This window comes from Neoarius graeffei, chromosome 3 (assembly GCF_027579695.1).
Source record: "Neoarius graeffei isolate fNeoGra1 chromosome 3, fNeoGra1.pri, whole genome shotgun sequence".
NCBI lineage: Eukaryota > Metazoa > Chordata > Actinopteri > Siluriformes > Ariidae > Neoarius > Neoarius graeffei.
The window spans coordinates 7,663,746-7,690,136 of NC_083571.1; the positions used below are offsets into that span (position 1 = coordinate 7,663,746).

At 46.1% G+C, this 26,391-nt stretch overlaps 1 protein-coding gene across 3 annotated transcripts in view; it reads right to left on the reverse strand.

The window, feature by feature from the left end:
- The window catches only part of susd6 (sushi domain containing 6), an 88,307-nt gene that overhangs the window by 5,095 nt on the left and 56,821 nt on the right, over positions 1-26,391 (reverse strand). For all 3 annotated transcript variants that reach the window (XM_060916336.1, XM_060916338.1, XM_060916337.1), the window contains 4 exons: positions 18,138-18,329; positions 7,458-7,649; positions 4,108-4,246; positions 1,853-2,268 (listed from right to left, as the gene is read on the reverse strand). In XM_060916336.1, the coding sequence (XP_060772319.1) occupies positions 1,853-2,268; positions 4,108-4,246; positions 7,458-7,649; positions 18,138-18,329 (939 nt within the window). The remainder of the gene's footprint in view (positions 1-1,852; positions 2,269-4,107; positions 4,247-7,457; positions 7,650-18,137; positions 18,330-26,391) is intronic.

A 26,391-nucleotide genomic window follows, 5' to 3' on the forward strand; every position in this document is an offset into this window, starting at 1 on the left:
AGATCTTGAATTGAGGGAACCGATGTAGTTCATGCAGGACCGGCGGGTTATATGTTCATACTTCTTGGTCCCTTGTCAGCAGAAGCAGATTCTTCGAAAAATAAATTAAAACACACAGTAGTGTTCGGCTGTTATCGCAAATTAATCAAGCATATCTGTGAAACAAGCTGTTTGTTATAGAAACTATAACCTGCCGTTCCCTCACCAGCCTGACTTTTTAACGTGAAGGAGAAACACAGAAACCGCAAAGCGGCGTAAACTCCTCTGTCCTGAAGACGTCTGAAAGTTACAGCTGTACCTCTGACTCTTATAAAGCACTGACACTGCACACTCATTCCCTTAAAAGTTAAATAAATGTCCTCTTCCTTTTTTTTTTTTTTTTAAACCCACCCCTAATTCTACAGCCACACAGTCAAAATCAGAAGCTGCTTAAAGATTACAGACAAAAGCGGTGTTCACACGGCACATATTTGCATCGATGCTGCACCGATGTATTTTGTTGCGATATATCTTACACCGGTGTAAATTTTGTGGAGCGTTCACACGTCACAAACCTGCTTACTAGAGAGAAGCGTGTTAGCACCGGTGCAGCCCCACTTGCGTTCACACGGCAGTTTTTGCGACCGTGCTATACGATAGTAATAATGCGGAAATGAAATATGCGCATACGTGAAAATGTACTTCCTTTTCCCGGTTGTCATGGCATCACCAAGCGCCGGGAAAACAACGTGGATGAAGACACCAGTGTTGCCAGATACTGCTGACGTTTTGCAGCTGAAAATATGTTCAAATCCGCCAAAATGCACTTAAAACCGCCCAATCTGGCAACACTGGCAGACACGCAGTTCTGTTGTTGTTGATATTCGCCATTTTGGAAGCGCAAAATACCAGGATGCAAATTATGCAATGCCCGTATGTAATCAACTCTCGTCACGCGTAGCGAGTCTACCCCTGTAGCGTTCAGACGGCCCATTTTATATCGGTGCTGCCCCGCAAACTAGCGTTTACTCCGGAGTAAATTTCTTAAACCACCTCCCGAGCAGGGTTAGATTTGCACCGGTTTAAGCAGCTTTCAGGGGCTACACCGGTATAACTTTGTACCATGTGAACGCTCTACCAGGGCAGCCCTGGTGCTACACCGGAGTAAAAGTTGCCGTGTGAACACCCCTAAAGAATTTTGTCTTTTAAGTGACGAGAACAGATAAATCGTGCACGGTTTTGTCTATAAAGGTCAGATCAGAAAATAACACGAGATGCTATTTTGACAATAAAGCAATTTAGTGCAAAGAGGTGCTACTTAATCACAAAGGGAATCTGTTCGGTTTTGTTTCATTTTCTTCATAACTAACAATAATTATTTTCCGACATTGGAAAGGTTGGAGTAAAACATAATATCCTATTAACTAAAATACTCCTTTTATTTAAAAGGAAAAACAATAATAAGCAGGCCTTTTCTTGAAAAACGTTCACGAACATTTGTCCTGCCTCCATTTGCTTCTCTTTTCTTTATCTTTCAGCAGTCTGTATGAAAAGAGCTCTGAGTTCTTGCTAATCGATTTGTACACAAGCAGCTCTTTGACATTTTAGATCGTTTCTTTGTGTTTTCGCAGCAGTAGAGCTGTGTTACTTCTGCTTACGGTGAAGAAGTCACGTGCGTTCCTGCTTGTTGTATCTCTAAACGACGCAATTACACGCAGGAATAATAATCACGACTCGTTTTTCAGTTCATCGATTCAAATCGTATACCGTGATTTATTGTCGCACGATATATCGTTACATGCTTAGAACATGTTTAAAAAAAAAAAAAGAGTGAGTCAGAGGTGTTGAGTGAGTGTTCATGTTCAGAGCATACCGTCTCCGTATTCCTCTACAGACGTGAGTGAGAGCAGGCTGTGCTGGTCACTACTCGTGCTGCTCGGCCTACGTGCTGCCGCCGCCGCCGCCCCGTGCTGCTCCGACACCCAGGTGGTGGAGGAGGAAGAGGAGGACGGAGAAGAGGATGAGGGGTCCTGGTGAACGAGCACGGTCTCGGAGTGACAGGAGCGTGCGGAGGTGGAGGGGAGGCTGTGCCCGGGTCGGGACTGGCTGAGCTCTGAAGCGGGAGGCTCCGGTTGCGGCCCCTCAGAGAGCACAATGTTTACGCGGGACGCCGGGGGAGGAGCTGCCGCTCCGCCGCTGCCGTAAACCGCCTCCTCGTAGGAAGGCAGAGAGACTTGGACTCCCTCTACGACGATGGAGGCAGCCTGGCCACATACACCCTGATCACGTCTACAAGCAAGACACAGAGGAATAAAGGAGGAGTGTGAAAAGTAGTGCACGGAGGATTTAAAAAAAAAAAAAAAGGACGCTTAAGACTTTTGTCCAGTACTGTATAATATATTTCTGTGAAAGATTAGCAGTTGTGTGTCATACTGACGTCACTGAGGGAGACTTTTATGCTACGTTCACACTGCAGGCTGAAGTGACTCAAATCTGATCTTTTCGCCCATATGTGACCTGTATCCGATCTTTTATTGACAATATGAACGACACAGATCCGATTTTTTCAAATCCGACCCAGGCCGTTTGGATATGTGGTGCTAATTCCGATTCCTATCTGCTCTTTTCATATGCGACTTCAGTCTGAACCGCCAGGTCGCATTCATCCGACTTACACGTCATCAACAAGCCACAAACGTCACTATTCTGCACTGAAGTGGGGGGCGTCGTGGCTCAGATGGCTAAGGCACCATACCATAAATCCGGGGACCCGGGTTCGATTCCGACCCGAGGTCATTTCCCGATCCCTCCCCGTCTCTCTCTCCCGCTCATTTCCTGTCTCTCTACACTGTCCTATCTATAAAAAAAAAAAATCTGCACTGAAGTAGGCGGCGGGTCTCTCAAAAAAAGTTACAACAACATGGCGCATAATCACGGGCGCAGATAGAGGGTGGGACTCGTCCCACCCAGATTTAAATTCACCTCGTTCGGTCCCCCCCACTTATAGGGAGGAAAAACCGTCTATGCTGTCTTTCTTTGCATAAGGCAAACCTCACGGAAAAATCAAAAGACTAATTACCATTCGGTTTATTGAGGTGCACAGCAGTACATACATAGTTGCAACAACTCACATAAAACAAAGACTGATATCCGGTTGGTTGAGCTGCGCAGACTGCACAGGTTGCGAGCTCGAGCTTGGTTGCTATAGTAACCCACAACAAGTTTGACAGGCATATCGGGGTTGGGGTTGGTTTGCTGGCAGCTTTGTCCCCCCCAGTTCCAAAAACGTATCTGCGCCCCTGCGCATGACATCAATGCGAGGGACGCTTCGGGCTGTGAAGGTTCTGAATCTTCTCAATGGAAGGACGCAGAGGTTAGGGAGCTGATTTCCATTTGGGGGGATGCAGCTATTCAAGCTAGATTGGATGGGCCATACCGCAACCGGGCGGTTTTACTTCCGTAAACACTGGCCATGCTCACTGCGTGTGACGTCGTCGTATCCTGCAATGCGCATGCGGAACACTTTTAGGTCGCTTTTCGTTCATACTGAGGATCACATACAAGTCGCATATATTTGTTAATGTGAACGACCTCACAAAAAAATCGGATTTCACAAAAAAATCGGAATTGAGCATTAAGCCTTGCAGTGTGAACGTAGCGTTATTGTTAATAAAAGAAAAAAAGTGCTCTCCAAAATAAGGTCAGGCTTTGCTATTTGCGCTTAAAAATAAGACTAAATTGTGAAGTGAAAACTAACGCGCTGCTGCATTGCTGTCTTTAAACCACGTGCTCGTGCGAGTCATGAAGAAGATTTTCCTTCAAGTACTGTTTTACTCGAGTGTGCTGAAATGCAGTGTCTTTTTTTTATATACAGCCATTTGGTTAGTCAGTCTTAAATGTGCTTAATAAATAAAATATCCAGACTAACTAACTATGTTTAATTAAAAAAGTAAAGGAGCGAGAGGAGCAACCGAGCTGAAACGGTGGCGAAGATGATTTTAATGGCCACCAGGTGGTGCTAGACATCATCTCAACTCCTCGCTGATCGTTCAGTAAATTTCTGGCCTCATCAGTGTTGCCATGGTGACGTAAAGTTGTGTAACGTGTTCGAGGAGGTCAGGGTCAGACCTGCTGTGATGGAAGGATTTGAGTTTGGGTTGCAGCAGGACGAAGAGGACGACGAGCAGGAGGATGAGGGCCACAGAGCTGGCAGTAGAGGCCACGATGGACAGAGCTGGCATACCCAGAGGAGAGCGCTCGTCCTTCCCTGTGAGCAGGAACACACACACACACACAATTAGTCCTGTCTGACCAAACAGCACATTTTCATCACATTTACATATTCAAAAGTTTCGGAAATTTGCATGTTGATGATCCCAACTCAACTTTTCAGCAAATAACCTTCGGTCACTTGCTGTAGGGGACAAAACAGCATTAGAATCGTGCATTCTGACACTCATTTAAAAACAAATACACACCACACCAGCTGGAAATAAATTTCACACTTAAAGGCCATAGGCAAGGGTCGGAGGTGAAACGTAGAATATCAGTTTACTGTCTAGAAGAACGACCCAAAAAGCGAATTCAATCTTCCTGGTGTCTAATTTGCAGCCTAAAATTGAATAAAACGGTTAAAATATACTGTTTTGCCCAATTTCCGAAGGTTTGTTTACGTCTCACTTATGCGCACTTTCACCGCCAGGGGGCGTCGTCGTGATGTCATTTAAGCCAAACAGACCGGGAGCAGTTCTGTGTTTACCTGTGAACCGAGCACACGTATACGGACTTTGGTCGTGAGAGGTTGTGTAAAATGTCTGAAAGCGATAGCGATTTTGAAGTAGGAACTCTCCAAACTGAATATCGAGAGGTGAAACCGTATATGTATGACCCTATGGCCGTTGCGAAGCAATCGGTGAACGTGGCTCACTGGTTTGACCGTGCAGCCTCGGAATCGGACAGCGACTCGGACGACTCTGATCGCGGCGACCCCGGACCTCAACAAGACTCGCGCCCAAACGATTTATCCTGCTAGTTATGATAAATTCCTACTTTCGTCGTAATACTAAATAAGAGCCCTTTTGAAGAATAATTAAACCGCCTCCCTAGTGGATATAGGGAACGATTACTGGACAGCGCGCCGGTAGGCCACATTAGCCTGCCATCCGCGGCATTATACTATTTATAGCCGACTCTAAGCGAGGAAATATCCCTTTGTCTCATTTCCACAGTGATTGTACAGGATCCCTCAGGATTCTTCACTTGTCAATTGCAAGCAAAAGTAAAAATGTTTCCCTCCAATCTTCTCCTTTTTGCTTGAGCGTTGCTGCTCCGTTTTTTCTTTGACTGCTTGATTTTGTTTCACGCGCACAATCCACTCTCTCCGCCTCGTCTCCTCTTCCGGAAAAAGCCGATCCACTGTCTCCGCCTCTTCACCTCTTACGGAAAAAGCCAACCCTCTTGCTCCGCTTCTTCTCCTTTTTTGGAAAAAGCCAACCCTCTTGCTCCGCCTCTTCTCCTCTTTTGGAAAAAGCCAACCCACTCGCTCCACCTCTTCTCCTTTTTCGGAAAAAGCCAATTCTCTCGCTCCGCCTCTTCTTCTCTCTCGAAAAAAGGTAAAAACTTCTTCCTGAACCGGTCCCGTTGTTACAGTTCACTGCACAACAATAAGGCATGGGGTTTCTTTGGAAATTCCTGAACGCACGTCTGCACTCGAGCCGAACGGCAATGAAAGTAACCGGAAGTGGACTCAACTCAAGCGGTTTGTTTGTCTTAAATGACGTCATGCGCCGAGTGATCACGAAAATAGCCGAACAGAAATTCGCCGCGATCCGCGCTAACTTGTTTTAATTATTACTTATTAACAATACTTCTTGGGACCAGAAGAAAATCACAGAGGGTTTTTTTAACATATAAAGTTTCAAATGTGCATAAAATTAAAACCGTTGCTTATGAGCTTTAAAGATATGTGATCGAATGTTTGAAATTTAAAATGGTGTTCACGTATAATCAATTGTGCATGTGTGGGAGAGAGAGAGAGAGAACGAGACAAAGAGAGAGAAATAGCAAGACAGAGAGAGAGAGGAAAGAGAGAGACAGAAAGAGAGAGAGACAGAGAGAGACAGGAAGAGTGAGAGACAGAAAGAGAGACAGAAAGAGAAAGACAGAGAGAGAGAGAGAAAGAGAGACAGTGAAAGAGAGAGAGACAGATACCCCTTTTCCACCAAATCAGTTCCAGTGCTGGTGCTGGTTCACAACTCGTTCAACTTGCGAGCCAGCTGAGAACCAGTTTGCTTTTCCATAGCTCACGGTGCTAAGGGAAGCCACGTCATTATGTCGCTGTATACGTCAGTTACGTCGCTGTATACGTCAGTTACGTCGCTACGTTTGCATAAACCTTGGCGCAAATATCGAAGCAAAAACAACACGGAAGAAACAGCAGCAGCAGCAACAGCAACAACAACAGTAATGGCCCTTTCCCACTACCCTTTTTCAGCTCACTTCAGCCCGACATGGCTCGCATTTCGACTACCAAAAAACAGCACGACTCGGCTCGCTTCAGCCCTGCTTAGCCCCTAAAACTCGCACGGTTTTGGAGTGGGGCTGAAGCGAGCCAAAGCGAGCCGAGTGAGGCTGGGGGCGTGAGCAGACACTCCCCTGTGCACTGATTGGTGAGGAGGAGTGTCCTCACATGCCCACACACACCCCGCGAGCACGCTGGGATCTGTAAACACCGCAAACCCGGAAGAAGAAGAATTACGAATTACGAGAATTTCTGAAGCCTTATGCGCCTCGCCTCATCTATACGCTCTTGCCAGTATCTGTTGGCGTTGTCGGTGACAACAAGCCACAGCACCAAGACCAGCAACACTAACGACTCCATGTCCTCCATGTTTATTGTTTACTATTCGGGTCGTGAGACTACCGCTTAAAAGATCACTGATGTCACTGTTTGCGCTGCTTAACGACATCACGTGACGTCCACCCACTTTCGCTAACTCCACCCAATGTGTCCACCCACTTCCAGCCAGCACAGTTCAGCGCGGTTGTAGTCGAAATGCAACTCCAACAGCCCCGCTCAGCTCGACTCAGCCCAACTCAGCTCGGCACGGCTCAGCCGCGTTGGTAGTGGAAAAGCGGCATAATAATGGCTGACTTCGCGTTTGTACAGCTGCTGCTTCTCGTCGCTTAAAAATGGCGATCTTTCGCGGTCTTGTTATTGTTGTTGGTCTTAACAACTCCGCCCCCCTGCTGACGTAAGCGGTTCTTTCCTCTGGCCCAGCAGAGAGTTGGTGCTAGCCTGGAACCGGTTTTTCTGGCCCCAGAGCCAGTTCTTTGTCAGTGGAAACAGAAAACCCGGTTCCAAACTAAGCACTGGCCCCGAACCAGCCCTGGAACTGCTTTGGTGGAAAAGGGGCGAGAGAGAGACAGTGAAAGAGAGAGAGAGAGAGAGAGAGAGAGAGTTGTGCAGGACTCTTTACCTTGTCCCAGGTGACAGATGATGGGTGCTGCTGAGTCCCAGTCTCCGTTCCTGCATGTGTGGTACCTGTATCCTTTCAGAGTGTAACCTTCATCACAGAAATACTCTATCACTGTGCCTTCAGTCAGCATGGGGCAGGGTGAGGGGTGGCACATGTAGCCCCCATTCTCCGGCTCACTGGGGGGACGGCACACTGGACAACACACACAATAACACACACACACACAATACATTAATCATTATAATGAATAAAGGTACACACACACACTCAGTGGGACCACCATATCCACAGGAGATGCGTTCCAAAATCTCATGCTAAACACACACACATCCATAACCATGTATATTTGTGGCAGTGGGGGCGTGGTCAAGTGTCAGCTGTGAATTACGAGGAGGCAGGTTGAACCAGCAGGTACCATGTGACTCTCTAATTACTGCTGTCTATTAACGTGTCTTTCAGTGAGTTGTGCCACCTCCGCCCGTGCGTGTTTATGTGTTCTGCATAATATTCACTGAAAAGTGAAAATAGTAAAGTGTGCAGCTGCTCATTGTCCAAACGTAAAAAGTTGTTCCACTATTACACAGACACGAGTGTTTTACTGGGAAAAATACTGTACACCACTTGTATTTTTCATCCGAGCTCCAGCCGAGACACGGAGAACAAAAACCATGGCATAAATCTCGACATGTCACTCGTGAGGAAACTGATAAACTTGGGGACGTTTTGTTTGTGAATGTGTCGATATCATAAAAAGAAAAACCACACGTTGGCTTGAAGACGTGAAGTTTATCTTGTCGTGTAAAGATATAGCCGTTATATTCCATTCAGCGAGTACGATACTGAACGACTCGAAGACGAGTAGCTGAATGGAATATATCTGATAGACCACGAAAAAAGCCAGCCATCATCATCATTATTATTATTATCCTTCTGGGTGTTCAACACGTCTTTCTCTTTCAAAATTCTCTCAAAATCTTCCGTATTTAACAGCGCGAACCTGGCGGCCATGTTTGTTTATGAATTGTCAGTGTCACTCGCTAGCGCAGAAGTTTTACGTCTCCGATGTGTGACGTCGTGTTGTCTTGACAACCATGCAATATCGTAAACCATATTCAACACTCATTCTCAATTGGGTAGAGTGACGCAATACACGGAGGATAAGGGTCAGTCCATGAAATGATGTTACTTTTCATTGGTCCGGGTTTACATAATCATTTCATCTTTAATTTCCATGATTTAAAGAAATATTTAGCAGATTATCCATAAATATTGTTTGAAGAAATAAAATAAATAAAAAAATGAAGTTTTCTTTTGAAATAAAGAAATGTGAAACATTTTCTTCCCCTGCGACTGGACACGGATGACACGTTTTTTGTGACATGGAATATTTGCTGACTTTGAGCTTAAATAAACCTTCATTACTTTCTGAGAATTTCAATAAAATTAGTTTCATGGGACTTGCAATTTAGTTTTACACTCATAATAAAGTTAAGATATAAAACTATAAACTATTTAGCTTCGAATTCATCCACTAAAAATAGGTTGTGAACGTAACATTGTGGTGTCCTACCGTGTCACGTTAGAAACCAGGCTTATAAAAAATGATAAAACGAGTTGAAATCATGATTGATGTTTTTAATATAAAGAAGAATATACTATAAAACCATGTAGGTAGAAAGAAATTTAAACAAACGGCAATAAAAGAAATTATCGATGTTTTTTCTCACATCCTAACTTGGCGTCCACTCACTTCCTGGTTCGTTCACAACCTGCGAGACCTATTTACTCAATCTAGGTCAGCTGACCTTATGCGAGATAACTTCTCGCGGGATCTCACACACCACAACACGTGCTCTAGAGAAGTGCAGATATAAGTGTGACTAAGTAAAGTAATGAATTCAATAATCTCATTTACCCCATATAGGATGAAACTGTTTCCTGTTAATGACTGTTGTTATTGTTCAAATCTTAAAGAGATTTTATGAAGTTTGTGAAATACTGGTATTCCATATTTTCAGTGTTTATGATGTTGAACTAATATTTCTAATGAATTCTTATTCAGTGTTAATGTTTAAAGTAAGCAAATAAAAGCAAAACATTGATTTTATCAATATTTTTCCTTTATTTTTAAAGGCTTGTTCGTGTCCTTGTTACATTAGCAACCGGGTAAATATTTATGGATTTTATCATACATTGTAGAGCAGGAGTTATCTTAACAACTATGTTATATTTTCTTAGATGGTCAATGCTTCATGGAAATAAAAGTTGTTTTCAGTTGTAAATTGTTTTAAGTGACTCCCTCTATGTCACATTTTGGTAACCCCATTTCATGGACTGACCCATAAGCGATATGCTAACAATACTGCATGCTATCAATCGCATACCTGCCAACCTTGAAAAATTTTTATGAGTACCCCAGAAGATTGTCGCAGGTCGGCGAAAAAACGACTTACTAATAGATATAAAAAAATAAAAGTAATTTAAGTAAGTTTAAAATGTAATTTAAATAAAAAGTAAAGTATTCATAAATTGAAGTTTGGAAGCGCCTCTGTTTTTGGGCTGAGGAGAAGTTTGAAAGGGTGTACCGCGATTCTGCCTTCTTGTATCGCGATACGGATCGTGGCTCTGCGTATCACGATTTCGATACGCATATCGTTACAGCCCTAGTACTTATCATAGTGATTCAATGAGAGCGCGAGAGGAATTGTAATCAGGTTTCGTTGGTTACCGCATCGAATATGCAACCTCGAGTGACGGCTTCAAAGTTAAATGAAGAACTAGCCTGTACTGCTGGTGTTGTAAATGCACAAAATAACGGCGAGGAAGCTCGAGTACACGTGAAACACAACCGTTTCTGTTACAAATATAAAAACGACGTCTCTAACCGGCGTTTCAATCCGTGACTCGCTCTAGCCACCTGGCTGCACCGCTGCACTCAAGTCAGAGACGCGAAGGAGGAAGGGGAGCGGGTGAAGAGGGCGGAGCCACACGCTCTGGAAGAGGGGCGGGGGGATTGGGCAAAGCGTTCCATTCTGGCTTTGAGTTTTCTCACAGATCAGCGGTATCAACTTCAGCGAGAACTTGACTGAAATGCGAGTTCGGACGATATGCGTACTTTTTAATGTGAAAACGTACAGTCATACAATGAGGTAAAAATTCGTAGCGGCTACACAAGATGCGTACAGGTTGGCAGGTATGCAATCGTGTTTTTATTCCATGAAAAAAAAGTGTTCTGTATGTATAATAATTCCCGATATTTCACTCCGATGACATCACTCCTAGCATTTTCCTGCTGACTAGATGCACGTTGTCAAAATGGCAAACTGGTTCAAAATTAAAATTCTTTTGATCAACTTGCTTTTTTTTTTTTTGCGGATGTGTCCATATAATATAAAGAACATTACACGGTGGTGTGAAGATATAACGTTTATCTTCTCATGTTGAAAAATATATACGTTCATCACTCGAAGATAAACTTCATATCTTCATGCATCCGTAGACAGATGGATCATTCTCATCCACATTATGGAGATCATCTATTTTACATAAGTGGCCACTTTTCAGACAAAAAAAACCAACATGCTGAAGGCTGCTTCGTTTCCAAAATAAGAAGCAAGTGTCAAAGTGTCCATTAGAACTATGTCTGGTTCTGTAAGATGTTCACGAGAACCTCCAGCTCATTTCCTTATAAAACTGAACACACTGGGGGTGTCGTGGCTCAGGTGGATAAGGCGCCATACCATAAAACCGGGTTCGATTCATACCCGAGGTCATTTCCTGATCCCTCCCTGTCTCTCTCCCAGTCATTTCCTGTCTCTGCACTGTCCTATCCAATAAAGGTGGAAAAAGCCCCCCAAAAAAATCTTTAAAAAAAAAAACTGAACCCGATACTACTGTATTAATCATTTTTTAAAGGAAAGTACGGTCACACCAAATAATGAATTTGTTTTATTTATTCCTGTTTACTGCTCCTCTTCACAGTAGTGTTTTTAATATAGAAACATTTAAAGCCCGACTGCCTTTCAGATTTTTCAAGTGTAGGTCGTAAAAAGAAGAATTTTCCCTGATACCTAATTATTTTTGTTTAGTGGCCTGAAAGCTCCTGAAATCGAATCACTTCAAAGACTTTCAATTTTATTTATTTATTGTGGCAGCGGGGGCGTGGTCAAGCGCCGGTCTGTGACAGGAGGGCGGAGTCAGGGAAGGTAAGTGGCAGAATCACGCCACCTGAGAGCAATTAACCTGTTTGTGTGTCTTCCCAGTGACTGCGCCCTATATCAGGAGGGAGAGCGAGAGCAGAAGGAGCTCAGCCCTGAACCAGACGCCGGTTGTGTGTCTGTCATTGTTATACTGAAAAGTGTGGCAATAAAGCCCTTTATAAAACCTGATCTCTGTTCTGCCGTCCTCTGTGCTCCACCCACACGTAGGGTCTCTTACAGTGGTGCCGAAACCCGGGACAGTGGAGCACCAAACCAGCAGCCCCATGGAATCCTCCCCGTTCGCCGATCTGGTCCACGCCCTCGCCACGGCTCAGCAAAGCCAGCACCAGGCACTCGTTACGCTCCGAAAGGAGCAGGAGCAGCGCTTCGAAGCCCTGGTGCTGGCCCAGCAGGAAGATCGCGAGGCGTTCCGGCATCTCCTCGCGTCGGCGGGGTCCACCAGCGCTCCGGCCGCGGGCCCGTCTCCCCTCATTGTCACCAAGATGGGCCCGCAGGACGACCCCGAGGCGTTCATCACGTTGTTTGAACAGGTCGCCGAAGCCTCGGGGTGGCCGATGGAGCAGCGCGCGGCGCGCCTCCTCCCCCTGCTCACGGGAGAGGCACAGCTGGCCGCGCTACAGCTCCCCGCCGACCGCCGGCTGGCCTTCGCGGACCTCCGCCGGGCCGTCCTCCAGCGCGTGGGGCGCACACCGGAGCAACAGCGCCAGCGCTTCCGCGCGCTGCGACTGGAGGAAGTCGGCCGGCCGTTCGCGTTCGGCCAGCAGCTCCGGGACGCCTGCTGGCGGTGGCTGAGGGCCAACGATCGCGACGCCGAGGGAATCGTCGACCAGGTGGTACTGGAACAGTTCATCGCCCGCTTACCAGCCGGAACCGCGGAGTGGGTCCAGTGCCACCGCCCGGCGTCGCTGGATCAGGCAGTCGAGCTGGCGGAGGATCATCTGGCGGCTGTCCCGGCGGCAGGACAGCAGATGGCATCTCTTCTCTCCTCTTCTCTCTCTCTCTCTCCCCCTCCTCCTGTGTCCTGTCCTCGCCCCATTCCCCCTCCGCGGAGGCGGGGGCCGGCACCCCCCCAGCCGGCCCGCCGCACCCGCGGTGCCCTCCCGTTTCTCCCTTCTGTGTCTGTCTCTCCCCCACCTCAGGTGAGTGAACCCCAGATCACCGGTGCAGAGGGAAAGCCCGGGCCGGTTTGCTGGCGCTGCGGGGAACCGGACCACCTTCAACAGCAGTGCACGGCAATGGAAGTGGGCGCGGTGGTTCGGATCCCCGACGCGCCAGAGGCCGCCCTCGATCGGGCCGGAGCGTATCGCATACCGGTGAGTATCCAAGGGGCTACATATCAGGCGTTGGTGGATTCTGGTTGTAATCAGACCTCAATTCGCCAAAGCCTGGTTCAAAACGAGGCATTGGGGGGAGCACAAGGGGTGAAGGTGTTATGTGTGCACGGGGATGTTCACAGCTACCCTTTGGTGTCGGTCCACATTATTTTCAGAGGGGAAAAATTCATAGTAAAGGCGGCGGTTAATCCTCGCCTTACCCACTCTCTAATTTTGGGGACTGATTGGCCGGGATTTCGGGGTTTAATGACACGCCTAGTCGAGAGTGGGTCCTGCCATTTGACAGGGGGAGGTCCCGGTGTCGCTTTGGCGGGAGCAGCTGTCACAGAGCCGTCTACGTCATCTCCGCGTCAGAGTGAGGAGCCGCCGGCTCCTCCTCTCTCTATTGGGGAATCCCTCGCGGATTTCCCATTAGAGCAGTCGCGAGACGAGACTCTGCGGCATGCGTTTGACCAAGTGAGAGTAATCGATGGTCAAACGCTCCAGCCGAACGCCACCCCGTCCTTCCCCTACTTCGCGATTATGAAGGATAGATTATACCGAGTGACGCAGGACACTCAAACGAAAGAGCGAGTCACGCAGCTTTTGATTCCAAAGAGCCGCCGGGAATTGGTATTCCAGGCGGCTCACTTTAATCCCATGGCTGGACACTTAGGGCAGGATAAGACACTAGCCCGAATAATGGCCCGTTTCTATTGGCCGGGGATTCGCGGCGATGTCCGTAGGTGGTGTACGGCATGCCGCGAATGCCAGTTAGTAAACCCAGCGGCCATTCCAAAAGCGCCTTTGCGCCCTCTACCGTTAATCGAGACCCCGTTTGAGAGAATTGGGATGGATCTCGTCGGGCCATTAGATCGGTCAACACGAGGGTACCGCTTTATATTAGTTCTGGTGGACTATGCAACACGATACCCGGAAGCAGTGCCTCTGCGCAATATCTCAGCACGCAGTATTGCAGAGGCACTCTTCCGCGTCATCTCCCGAGTTGGAATCCCGAAAGAGATTCTGACTGATCAAGGCACTACGTTTATGTCACGAACACTGCGCGAACTGTATGGGTTATTGGGGATTAAGCCGATCCGCACCAGCGTGTATCACCCACAAACGGACGGTTTAGTGGAACGATTCAACTGCACCCTCAAAAATATTATTAAAAAATTCGTAAGTGAGGACGCACGTAACTGGGATAAGTGGCTCGAACCCTTGCTGTTCTCAGTGCGAGAGGTCCCCCAAGCCTCCACGGGGTTCTCCCCGTTTGAATTATTATATGGGCGTAAGCCGCGCGGCATCCTGGACGTGCTGCGGGAAAATTGGGAGGAGGGACCTTCACAAAGTAAGAACGAAATTCAGTACGTTATGGACCTGCGCGCAAAACTCCACACGCTCACCCACCTAACTCAGGAGAATTTGCGGCAGGCCCAGGAACGGCAAGCCCGCCTGTACAACAAGGGTACGCGCCTTAGAGAGTTCACTCCGGGAGATAAGGTACTCGTACTGTTGCCCACGTCGAGCTCCAAATTGATCGCCAAGTGGCAAGGACCCTTTGAGGTCACACGGCGAGTCGGGGACGTCGACTATGAGGTGAGGCGAACGGACAGGGGTGGGGCGCTACAGATTTACCACCTCAACCTGCTTAAACTCTGGAACGAGGAGGTCCCCGTGGCGTTGGTGTCGGTAGTTCCAGAGAAGGCGGAGCTGGGGCCGGAGGTTCAAAAGGGGACATTGGCATCACGTACCTCTCCGGTCCCCTGTGGAGACCACCTCTCCCCGACCCAACTCACGGAGGTCGCCCAGTTGCAGACCGAGTTTTCGGATGTGTTCTCGCCCCTGCCCGGTCGCACTAACCTCATAGAGCACCACATAGAGACGCCCCCGGGGGTGGTAGTGCGTAGCCGCCCTTACAGGCTACCTGAACACAAAAAAAAGGTGGTTCGGGAAGAACTTCAGACCATGCTCGAAATGGGCATCGTCGAGGAGTCCTACAGTGACTGGAGCAGCCCGGTGGTCTTGGTACCCAAGGCCGACGGGTCGGTCCGGTTCTGTGTGGACTATAGAAAAGTCAACGCGGTGTCTAAATTCGACGCGTACCCAATGCCTCGTATTGATGAGTTGCTCGATCGACTCGGCACTGCTCGCTTTTATTCGACACTGGATTTGACGAAGGGATATTGGCAGATCCCCTTGACTCCACTATCCCGAGAAAAAACGGCCTTTTCCACACCGTTTGGTTTACACCAATTCGTCACCCTTCCGTTTGGGCTGTTTGGGGCCCCCGCAACGTTTCAGCGGCTGATGGACAGAGTCCTCCGCCCTCACGCCACATTTGCGGCAGCATATTTAGATGACATAATCATCTATAGCAATGACTGGCAGCGGCACCTCGAACATCTGAGGGCCGTCCTTAGGTCGCTGAGGCGAGCGGGGCTCACAGCCAACCCAAAGAAGTGTGCGATTGGGCGGGTGGAAGTACGGTATCTGGGCTTCCACTTGGGCAACGGGCAGGTGCGTCCCCAAATTAATAAGACGGCAGCAATTGCGGCCTGCCCGAGGCCCAAGACCAAAAAGGGGGTGAGACAGTTCCTGGGGCTGGCTGGCTATTATCGCAGGTTTATACCTAATTATTCGGACGTCACCAGCCCGCTGACTGATCTCACTAAAAAGGGGGCACCAGATCCGGTCCAGTGGACGGAGCAGTGCCAGCGGGCTTTCTCAGAGGTAAAGGCTGCACTGTGTGGGGGGCCACTTCTACACTCCCCTGACTTTTCTCTCCCTTTTATGTTGCAGACCGATGCGTCGGACAGAGGGCTGGGGGCGGTTTTGTCCCAGGAGGTGGAGGGGGAGGACCGCCCTGTCCTGTATATCAGCAGGAAGCTGTCGGTGCGTGAGGGGCGCTACAGCACCATAGAGAAAGAGTGTCTGGCCATCAAGTGGGCGGTTCTTGCCCTCCGGTACTACCTGCTGGGGCGCCCTTTCACCCTCTGTTCGGACCACGCGCCCCTCCAGTGGCTCCACCGCATGAAAGATGCCAACGCGCGGATCACCCGTTGGTATCTGGCGCTCCAACCCTTTAATTTCAAGGTGGTCCACAGGCCGGGGGCGCAGATGGTCGTGGCGGACTTCCTCTCCCGTCAAGGGGGGGGGGAGTCGGCTGCAGGCCGGACGGCCGCCCGGCCTGAGTCGGGCGGTGGGGGTATGTGGCAGCGGGGGCGTGGTCAAGCGCCGGTCTGTGACAGGAGGGCGGAGTCAGGGAAGGTAAGTGGCAGAATCACGCCACCTGAGAGCAATTAACCTGTTTGTGTGTCTTCCCAGTGACTGCGCCCTATATCAGGAGGGAGAGCGAGAGCAGAAGGAGCTCAGCCCTGAACCAGACGCCGGTTGTGTGTCTGTCATTGTTATACTGAAAAGTGTGGCAATAAAGCCCTTTATAAAACCTGATCTCTGTTCTGCCGTCCTCTGTGCTCCACCCACACGTAGGGTCTCTTACATTTATTTTTAAAAAACAGAACGATTAATGTATTTAGGGCCACATGGCCCTAAATTCTCCGCTATTTTTTCCTGCTTCACCATGAACCAATACAAGATACTACGTCATGCATGACATCACGTGGTGGGCTTTCCCCGTTCGCACAAGGCATTGTGGGATACAAATTTGAAACAGGAGAGAAAAATGGAGGATGCGAATGAAACGTGAAAGACCGACTACAGTAACGGAAAGCGAGAAGAAATATATGTTATTTCCCAGCTGGGAGGTCCGTATGGTGAAATACCGTGACCGAGGTCTTGAAAGTACTGAGCGAGGCCCTCTGGGCGGAGGTCAGTATTCGAGGCCGAGGTCACAGTATTTCACCATACGGACCGACCTTAAGCTGGTAAATAATATATTTATTTTTTTCTTTACCAAATTCTAACAGAAAACGAGAGCGCCCGAAAGGGAAAACCGAGCCGAGCCGCCATTTTGAATCCTCATTCACGGCTGTAATGCAAATTGCTTCCTCCTCGGTATACAAGTGCACTTCCATGGCAGGAAAAAACTACATTTTGCCGCCTATGTCGTCCCCTATTTATACAATATTGAGTCATTCAGGATTCAGCCATGTTTTTGCTCGGCGTTAGCAACAGTTAGAGGTTTTTAGCTTTCTCCTGAAATGTTTTCTTTTATTTCTTCTTCCTCAGGGTAGTAAAACTCGCTTTCGCTGTGAACACTGTCGTTATCGCTATCCATGCTGTAAAATTAATGCGATTCTCCTGAGAAATGCGAAAATAAATGTTGACGAAAATTGCTACTGTTTGTTGTTGCTGTTGTGAACAAGCGAGTCGCCAGAGGTCCGTAACCGGGGTCCGTATTGTAGGATACAGACCCGCTCGCCAGCCAATCAGAGCGCAGGATTTGATGGAAACTGGACCACAAAAAAAAAAAAAAGATGTTATGTTATATACAAAGGAAACGCAGGACCAAACTAATAAATATCGGCGCTCAGCGAGCTGTTCGTTTAGCGACAGAATGATGGAACTGTCAGGTAAACCTGCGCATGCGCACACGCACGGACTTCCTCTGTCTGCCTGACTGCGCCATTTCATGCACATTATTTGCTTTAATCCCCTCACATGAAATCACTTCTCGGCCACAGAACAGAATGGCCTGATAGTTTGTGAGATATTACAGAAATAAACAGATATCACACTGACCACATTTCACACGGAACTAAATTTCACTGATTTTCTGAAATCGAAACGCTTTAAATCGAATGTATTTAAGGCGTCTTTGCTCTACAGCATTTCTTTGCACTTCTCCACTACTATACACACACACACATCATATCATCGATATGTTTTTTTAAATCCTTAGAATAAATCATTCCAAGAATCACAATCAAAGAAAACAAAATATTTAAAAAATTAAAATACAATTTTTTTTAAACTAACAGGAGAACAGAATGAAATAAATATTTTTTGCAAATAATTATTGAAACAAAAATAAAAGCAATAGTAAGGGATTCAGAGAAAATATTAATAACAAATCAAATAAAGTAGGGAATAGTATCACTGAAAAGAAAAGAAAATTTTTTAAATTATATATATATATATCTATATCCAAACCTCACTGGTGTGTGTGTAAAAAAACTCACCACCGTTTTTGAGGCAGCGTGGTGTGACGGAGGACCAGCGTCCCGGTGCGGTGCACGTTATGACGCTCTCGCCGCTCAGCGTGTATCCCGAATCGCAGCTGTACTGCAGCACTGTGCCCACAGGGAAGGAGCCGCGGTTGGTCTCCGTGAGGTTTCCTCGGCCATGCAGCACTGCTGAGGGCCTGGAGCAACCTGCAGGACCGACGAGGAGAATAGGGAATGAGTTATGACCACATACAAGATGGCACACGCACAGGAAACAGATTTATCAATATTGTAGATCACAATATTAACCTCTGATATCCTATCCAGTGTTTTCCCCAGAAAGAAATTAAAGCCCTAAATTCTGGCATGATAATACACAGACATTGAGCGCCAACGGCACGAAGCGAAACTAGGGGGGTCCGGGGGGGAGCATCGATGCTCTCAGGCGCATTTTCAGGGTCTCTGAGAGGTTTTAGATGCATGATGATTATAGGACAGATTTTACCAGCGTTTCAATGATTTCTGACCTAAATAGTATTAACGCATACACATTAGAAATTTCACCTTAAAAGTTCGACTGAGGTCTATGATCGACTGAAACTCTACGGGGATCCCTTAATTATCTATGATCAAGTAGTGCTGTAACAAAAATGCGCATGAAAATATGACCAGTGGTTTGCTCCGTCTTATGCAATCCAATGAAGAGAATCGATCATCATGACCTCCTGCTGATCACAAAGGGATCTGAACCTCAGAACTGCCACCTTAAAATAAGTTGCTGTATTACTATACAACCCCGATTCCAAAAAAGTTGGGACAAAAGTACAAATTGTAAATAAAAACGGAATGCAATAATTTACAAATCTTCACAATAGAACATAGACAACATATCAAATGTCGAAAGTGAGACATTTTGAAATTTCATGCCAAATACTGGCTCATTTGAAATTTCATGACAGCAACACATCTCAAAAAAGTTGGGACAGGGGCAATAAGAGGCTGGAAAAGTTAAAGGTACAAAAAAGGAACGGCTGGAGGACCAAATTGCAACTCATTAGGTCAATTGGCAATAGGTCATTAACATGACTGGGTATAAAAAGAGCATCTTGGAGTGGCAGCGGCTCTCAGAAGTAAAGATGGGAAGAGGATCACCAATCCCCCTAATTCTGCGCCGACAAATAGTGGAGCAATATCAGAAAGGAGTTCGACAGTGTAAAATTGCAGAGTTTGAACATATCATCATCTACAGTGCATAATATCATCAAAAGATTCAGAGAATCTGGAAGAATCTCTGTGCGTAAGAGTCAAGGCCGGAAAACCATACTGGGTGCCCGTGATCTTCGGGCCCTTAGACGGCACTGCATCACATACAGGCATGCTTCTGTATTGGAAATCACAAAATGGGCTCAGGAATATTTCCAGAGAACATTATCTGTGAACACAATTCACCGTGCCATCCGCCGTTGCCAGCTAAAACTCTATAGTTCAAAGAAGAAGCCGTATCTAAACACGATCCAGAAGCGCAGACGTCTTCTCTGGGCCAAGGCTCATTTAAAATGGACTGTGGCAAAATGGAAAACTGTTCTGTGGTCAGACGAATCAAAATTTGAAGTTCTTTATGGAAATCAGGGACGCCGTGTCATTCGGACTAAAGAGGAGAAGGACGACCCGAGTTGTTATCGGCGCTCAGTTCAGAAGCCTGCATCTCTGATGGTATGGGGTTGCATTAGTGCGTGTGGCATGGGCAGCTTACACATCTGGAAAAACACCATCAATACTGAAAGGTATATCCAGGTTCTAGAGCAACATATGCTCCCATCCAGACGACGTCTCTTGCAGGGAAGACCTTGCATTTTCCAACATGACAATGCCAAACCACATACTGCATCAATTACAGCATCATGGCTGCGTAGAAGAAGGGTCCGGGTACTGAACTGGCCAGCCTGCAGTCCAGATCTTTCACCCATAGAAAACATTTGGCGCATCATAAAACGGAAGATACGACAAAAAAGACCTAAGACAGTTGAGCAACTAGAATCCTACATTAGACAAGAATGGGTTAACATTCCTATCCCTAAACTTGAGCAACTTGTCTCCTCAGTCCCCAGACGTTTACAGACTGTTGTAAAGAGAAAAGGGGATGTCTCACAGTGGGAAACATGGCCTTGTCCCAACTTTTTTGAGATGTGTTGTTGTCATGAAATTTAAAATCACCTAATTTTTCTCTTTAAATGATACATTTTCTCAGTTTAAACATTTGATATGTCATCTATGTTCTATTCTGAATAAAATATGGAATTTTGAAACTTCCACATCATTGCATTCCGTTTTTATTTACAATTTGTACTTTGTCCCAACTTTTTTGGAATCGGGGTTGTAACTGTAATGATTTAGAATGTTTCTGATGCAATTACCGTAATATATATGTAGAACTAAGATGCACTGAAAAGAAAAGTAAGGCAACTGCATATTATAAAGTTTCCATTTTGGCACTTTATTAAATGGACTAGATTAAGATTAAAAAACATATTTAAAGGAAAACTTAATTCATACATTTAAGTTTGCAGAAAGATTATGTACTTATAAACACATTCATGAAGAGAATTTGTTAAGTGTCAAATGCAGCATAATTTCGAATAATAACGATAAGCGCATTTGGCAGTGCGATGTCGCGGTGAGCCTTTAATAAAAGAATAATCCGGAGTCGCCTTTTGTTAAATGGATTCCTGTGATTTTGGATCACACTGCCAAAAATGCTTATGATTATTATTTGAAATGATGCTGTATTTATTTGACAGATTTGGACAGCTTCACTTGGTGAGAGTGTTTATTTGTACATACCGTATTTTCTGGACTATAAGCCGCTACTTTTTTCCTAGGTTTTGAACCATGCGGCTTATACAAAGGTGCGGCTATTCTGTGGATTTTTCTTCCACCGCTAGGGGCGCTCTAACCGGAAGTAGAATAAAAAATAAGATAGACGAAAAATCAGTGCAAAGAAGAATTAGCAGATCTTTAGCAGATAGAACACGCACGACAAATTACTAACTGGTAATTATTTTCAAATCCAGCGAAGATGATTAAAGTGACTTGTGGTTTCAAACACAGGAGAAATGAAGGTAAATAAATACCGGTTATTTTCTCTTGGTTCTGTTCCGTTTTAATCAGCAAAGTTGCTGCCGTGTTAAAAGGCACTGTTCGGAAAGAATCTGTTCAGGTACATACATGTACATTTACAGTACAAAATCGTTCTGTACATGCAGTAAATATCTAATTTTTCAACATAGATATCTGCGGCTTATAGCCCGGTGCGGCTTGTATATCTTTTTTTTATTAAAATAGAGCGGATGCGGGCGGCACGGTGGTGTAGTGGTTAGCGCTGTCGCCTCACAGCAAGAAGGTCCGGGTTCGAGCCCCGTGGCCGGCGAGGGCCTTTCTGTGTGGAGTTTGCATGTTCTCCCCGTGTCCGCGTGGGTTTCCTCCGGGTGCTCCGGTTTCCCCCACAGTCCAAAGACATGCAGGTTAGGTTAACTGGTGACTCTAAATTGAGCGTAGGTGTGAATGTGAGTGTGAATGGTTGTCTGTGTCTATGTGTCAGCCCTGTGATGACCTGGCGACTTGTCCAGGGTGTACCCCGCCTTTCGCCCGTAGTCAGCTGGGATAGGCTCCAGCTTGCCTGCGACCCTGTAGAAGGATAAAGCGGCTAGAGATAATGAGATGAGATGAGATAGAGCGGATGCGGCTTATATACAGGTGCGCTCTATAGTCCAGAAAATACGGTAATCTTTCTGCAAACCCAAACTAATGAATTAAGTTTTCTACTCCTTTAAAGCAGATTAATTCTCCTCGGCTTTTGCTTGACCCAATGTTGGGCGACGCTCTCGTAGTCCATCTCGCTGTCATCCTATTGTCCAGCGAGTGCTTTTTGAGCCAGTCGCTGTGATCAAAATTGACGACGTTTTCGTTGTCGTGACAGTCGTCTGGTTTTGTCCGCCATCGTTCAGGTGGGTTTGTCGACGTTTAGTCAACCAATCTTTGATCGAAGCCATAACGATAATAGACTAGGTCAAACTTTTGTGGTTAAAATCAGTCGGCTTTGTCCGTCTGGTCGGGGACGACATCGGCAGCCAATGAGATCGCTTATAATGAATCGGAAAATTCCGGGATGTCTGATGTTTTCTTTCGATATTTTTATTGGACGGTTTGAACACGTGATCTTGACATAGCCAACAGATTAGTTTGTTTACATCATACCATGCGGACATATTACTTTGACAGAATCAACACAAACATTGGAAAAAAAGAGCGCTTGTTTAACACAAATATCAATCGATATGTAAATGGATGTGTTATTTGCTCTCCTATGCATCTACCTACTTGTGGGTAGGAAATTTAACGTATTGGTAGGTGTAAATCTAAGCGTATCGGCAGGCAGAGCAAGCGGATCGGGCCCGACACGCTAAAACGCTTTGGGGAAAACCATGATATCGTATCATATCAATTAAACACGACATGAAGCCTACATGACAAAACATTTAATACAATTATGTAAGCAAGGTGCTGTTTTAGGAAAATAATCAATCAACAACGGGGCAGTATGACGAAGCGGCGACACGGTTACCGCCCTGACGTTGATTAATCTTCTACACCACATCCTGAAACGCTTTATTCTCCTTATAACCACAGTAATTCGCTTTTTTTTTTTTTATTTAACCAACTACAAATACTTTTTATCCGTGTATCGTTACATTCAATATCCTGAAGACAAAGCTTTTACTCGCTGTTCCAAAGCGCTGACGCTGGAGACTCCTTCTAATGTTAAGCAAACGTTTCCTCATACACAAAAACATCACCGATCGCACACGCTTCTAAACCGAGAACAAAACCATCCTCCTCCTTGTGAGCGTGTTGAAGTTTGGTGGGAAAACGGACAGCGTGATGAACGGATTTTGTTTTTATTAGTTATTTTTTCATCATCGTGGTGGCGTTCAAGTGCGCTCACACAGGATTTATAGGCAGTGACAGTTTATTCCATCAACACACTGCAGAGATCTAGCCATCTATCTTCATGTCGTCATGAAATTTCACCAGCGCCCCCTGCAGTACAGGAGCACTCGCATGTGACGTCACAGCCGATCCAGATTGTGATAGACGCCATCTTGTTGGTCAAACGCCATTTTCCGCCTTCTACTTCTGCCTTTTCTTCTGGAAAAACCTACTATATACAATTCTACTACAACGGCTGCGGCTACAAGCTCTCCCTACCTGTGCACGTTTTTTATGTTTTTTGTGTGTATTTTTGCGTGTTGTTCGTCTGTACCGGACTTCAATATCCACTACAACCGTATGGACTTACTGGACATTGGTTTCCAGCAGAAAATGACGGTTTGTAGCGATTTCCATCGCATGCACAACATTCCGGACGAGATAGCGAGACCAGCGGGGTCTCCGTGGATTGTTATCGGGTCTGGCAGGCGAAGGAGGCGGCGCCGGGAGCGGAAGCAAAAGCGAGGCTGCAGGCAGAGCCGGTCTGTTGACTAAGCTCAGAAAACAGCCACTCAAATCTCCACTGCTAAGGCTCTACCTCTCCAACGCCAGATCCATGGTAAACAAGATGGACGATTTGGAATTACAGCTGGAATTACCTTATTCTATTCTATAATCGGCTGGTCGGTGCTATACTCAATACTTAAGTGACTTACCCGTCCAATGAGGATTATTTTCTTGTTTACAAGATGCCGCGGCTGACAAATCCTGAATTTCTGTAAAGATAGCTGTCCAGAGATTTATAAGCACGCAGTGCTTCACCACTGAACAGCGAGGGAAAGTTAATGAGGTAATTATACACGTCCGGGTATTCCGCTGGCAGTTCAACATCCACTGACACGGTCGTGAAAACTCCGTCCAGTAAGCCATAAGGGTCACTAATCTGTAGATCGTTTATTTTAGACATATATCTAGTTATCTGTTCATTAGAAAAATGAGCCGTGTAGTCCGTCGGTTGAAATTGATCCATTCTGTACACGAGTGCAGCAGTATTCAGCGGTGTTTTTTACCGACAAGATGGCGGCTGTGTACTTTCCGGTCACGTGACTGCAAGATCTCTATATGAACACGCAAGACACAAAAATGTTTTTTTTTTGGTCTTTCACACATCATCTCCGCATTAATTACGCCGAAGCCTTAAGACTCCACACGCGAGATCCTTAATCTCCGGTCTCATCACGCCCAGAAACCGAGACGAGAGCAGTGGAGTGTGTCGTCCTCTGAGCCTCAGCCTCTACCAAAAGGCTTTTGTGCCTTTCTCGGTCACACCCAGCTCATAATGCTTAATAAAACCAGCACTCTTCATACCTCCACGTGGATTTATCTGCATTTTACTGCCCTCATCAGGGATCTGAGCAGTGTCCAAGATCACAGTGTTGAATTAATGCGTCATAATTAATGCTGTAACTAACAAACAAACAAAAACGCCAAAACACTAATGTGTGTGTGTGAGAGAGAGAGAAAGAGAGAGACAGAGAGAGAGAGTTTGGAAAACTGGAATGTGAAGCTCTTCCCCTGTTAAGTTCATTCCAACATTCCATGAGTCACTCAAACCGAAATGAAACACATGATGAGAAGAATTGCAGAACTGCGGAAGGGCACAGATTTCAGCCAGCTAGCTGCTGAACATGTCCGGACAGGGCAGACAGAAACCTCACCGCCTCTCAACGACACAATGGTACGCTTATTACACGGGACGGGAGAACTGACACGGCAAGCGAAGATAGAGAGGTTAAAAGGCGGCATGTGATCGTAGTACTGGTATTTCACAAATCTCAAGCACAAAACCAGTTCGACCTGAACAGCCATCGCTATTAAGGCGACAGAAATATTTAGTTTTGTTTATAATCAACCAAAAAAACCCTCACTTGACACAGAAAGTGATCGATACGGTCATCGTAATTTATTTACGCACAGGTCTGTTCACTAACTCAAGTCCAAAAATCAGTTGAAGCTTTGACAAGATTAAAATTTTTTCCTTAACGTAATGCCTGAATCATTTTCTCTGTGTAATCAAACAGCACCAGAGTTTAGTCAGAAGTACACTAACGCTAAGGTCACACAGAGCCGGTTGAGCCGTGAGAACCGTGGCTGGGCCTACCATGGACATTCCGCCAGATTTTATCCGTTGCATAAATTTGGGCGGAGTAAATACGCAAATGAAGCCACGGTAGCTGTAAGGACAGTGATGGAAGACGCCGGTAAAACCAATTGCATGGTCTTACAGCAATGACGGCAGCGTGTACAGTTTTCGTGGCCCCTTGGCAAACTTTTTTGAACATTTTGAGCTTGATAGTTACCCTAGGCCATTATTAAAAAATGTTCTGTTTCCGGTCCACCGGCCGGGTGAGTACCGTTTGCGCGGTTGAAATTTTTTTTTTTAACGCCGGTTTTTCGACATTTTTTTCCGGTTCGTAAATCTAAAATCGAACTTGACATTTCCGCATTCCCAGGGCTTTCCACTAAGGCTCATACTAGCCAGCCATGACAAATAAGTAGCTGCCGGGGTTGGGGGAGTAAACACAAAATAAACTCCTGTGCACGCAGTTCCCAGGATTAAATGTATTTTCCACAGACCATTTATTTATTCACTTTACTCAAATACAAAGTAAAATGGCAGTAAATCTTCTCTCTTTTCTTGCGTATTGCATCATGAGGCGTTCCTGGCTTGTAAATCTCTTATTTTCGGTGCATGACACATTCACGCAGCTGAGCATGCTATGAATTAACAACGACAACGGTCTGCAGTGGGGCGACACAATTACACACTCAGCCAACATTTCTCCATTTGTGTATGAAAATACACTCCAACCACTCAGTTTGGCTTCATTTACAACCAACGGTGTCTTTTGATGCCAGCACGTAATTGAACGAGAGAAGACTGGTTTACCGGAGACAAAATAAGCGTTATCTCTGCTTCTGTTCCCTCCGACACACTACTGCCTCCGCCGAGTGCGCGCACACACACACCGCATGTCGGGGCCGCGGATGAGTTACTCTCCCTTGATCAACGAAGTCGGCAGGGAATTTGTGGTTATTATCGGTACAAACGGCGCGAATCACAACTTAAATGAGTGCGGTTCAGTTTGACATTATTGTCAGTCCGTTAGATAAACATTTAATTTTATTAAAATCGAAAATTAATATTTAGAGCCTGTGGGCTACAAAAATAATAGTCATTAAAGTAGCCGGCTGGACTTAATTGTGTGGCCGGCAGCCGGCG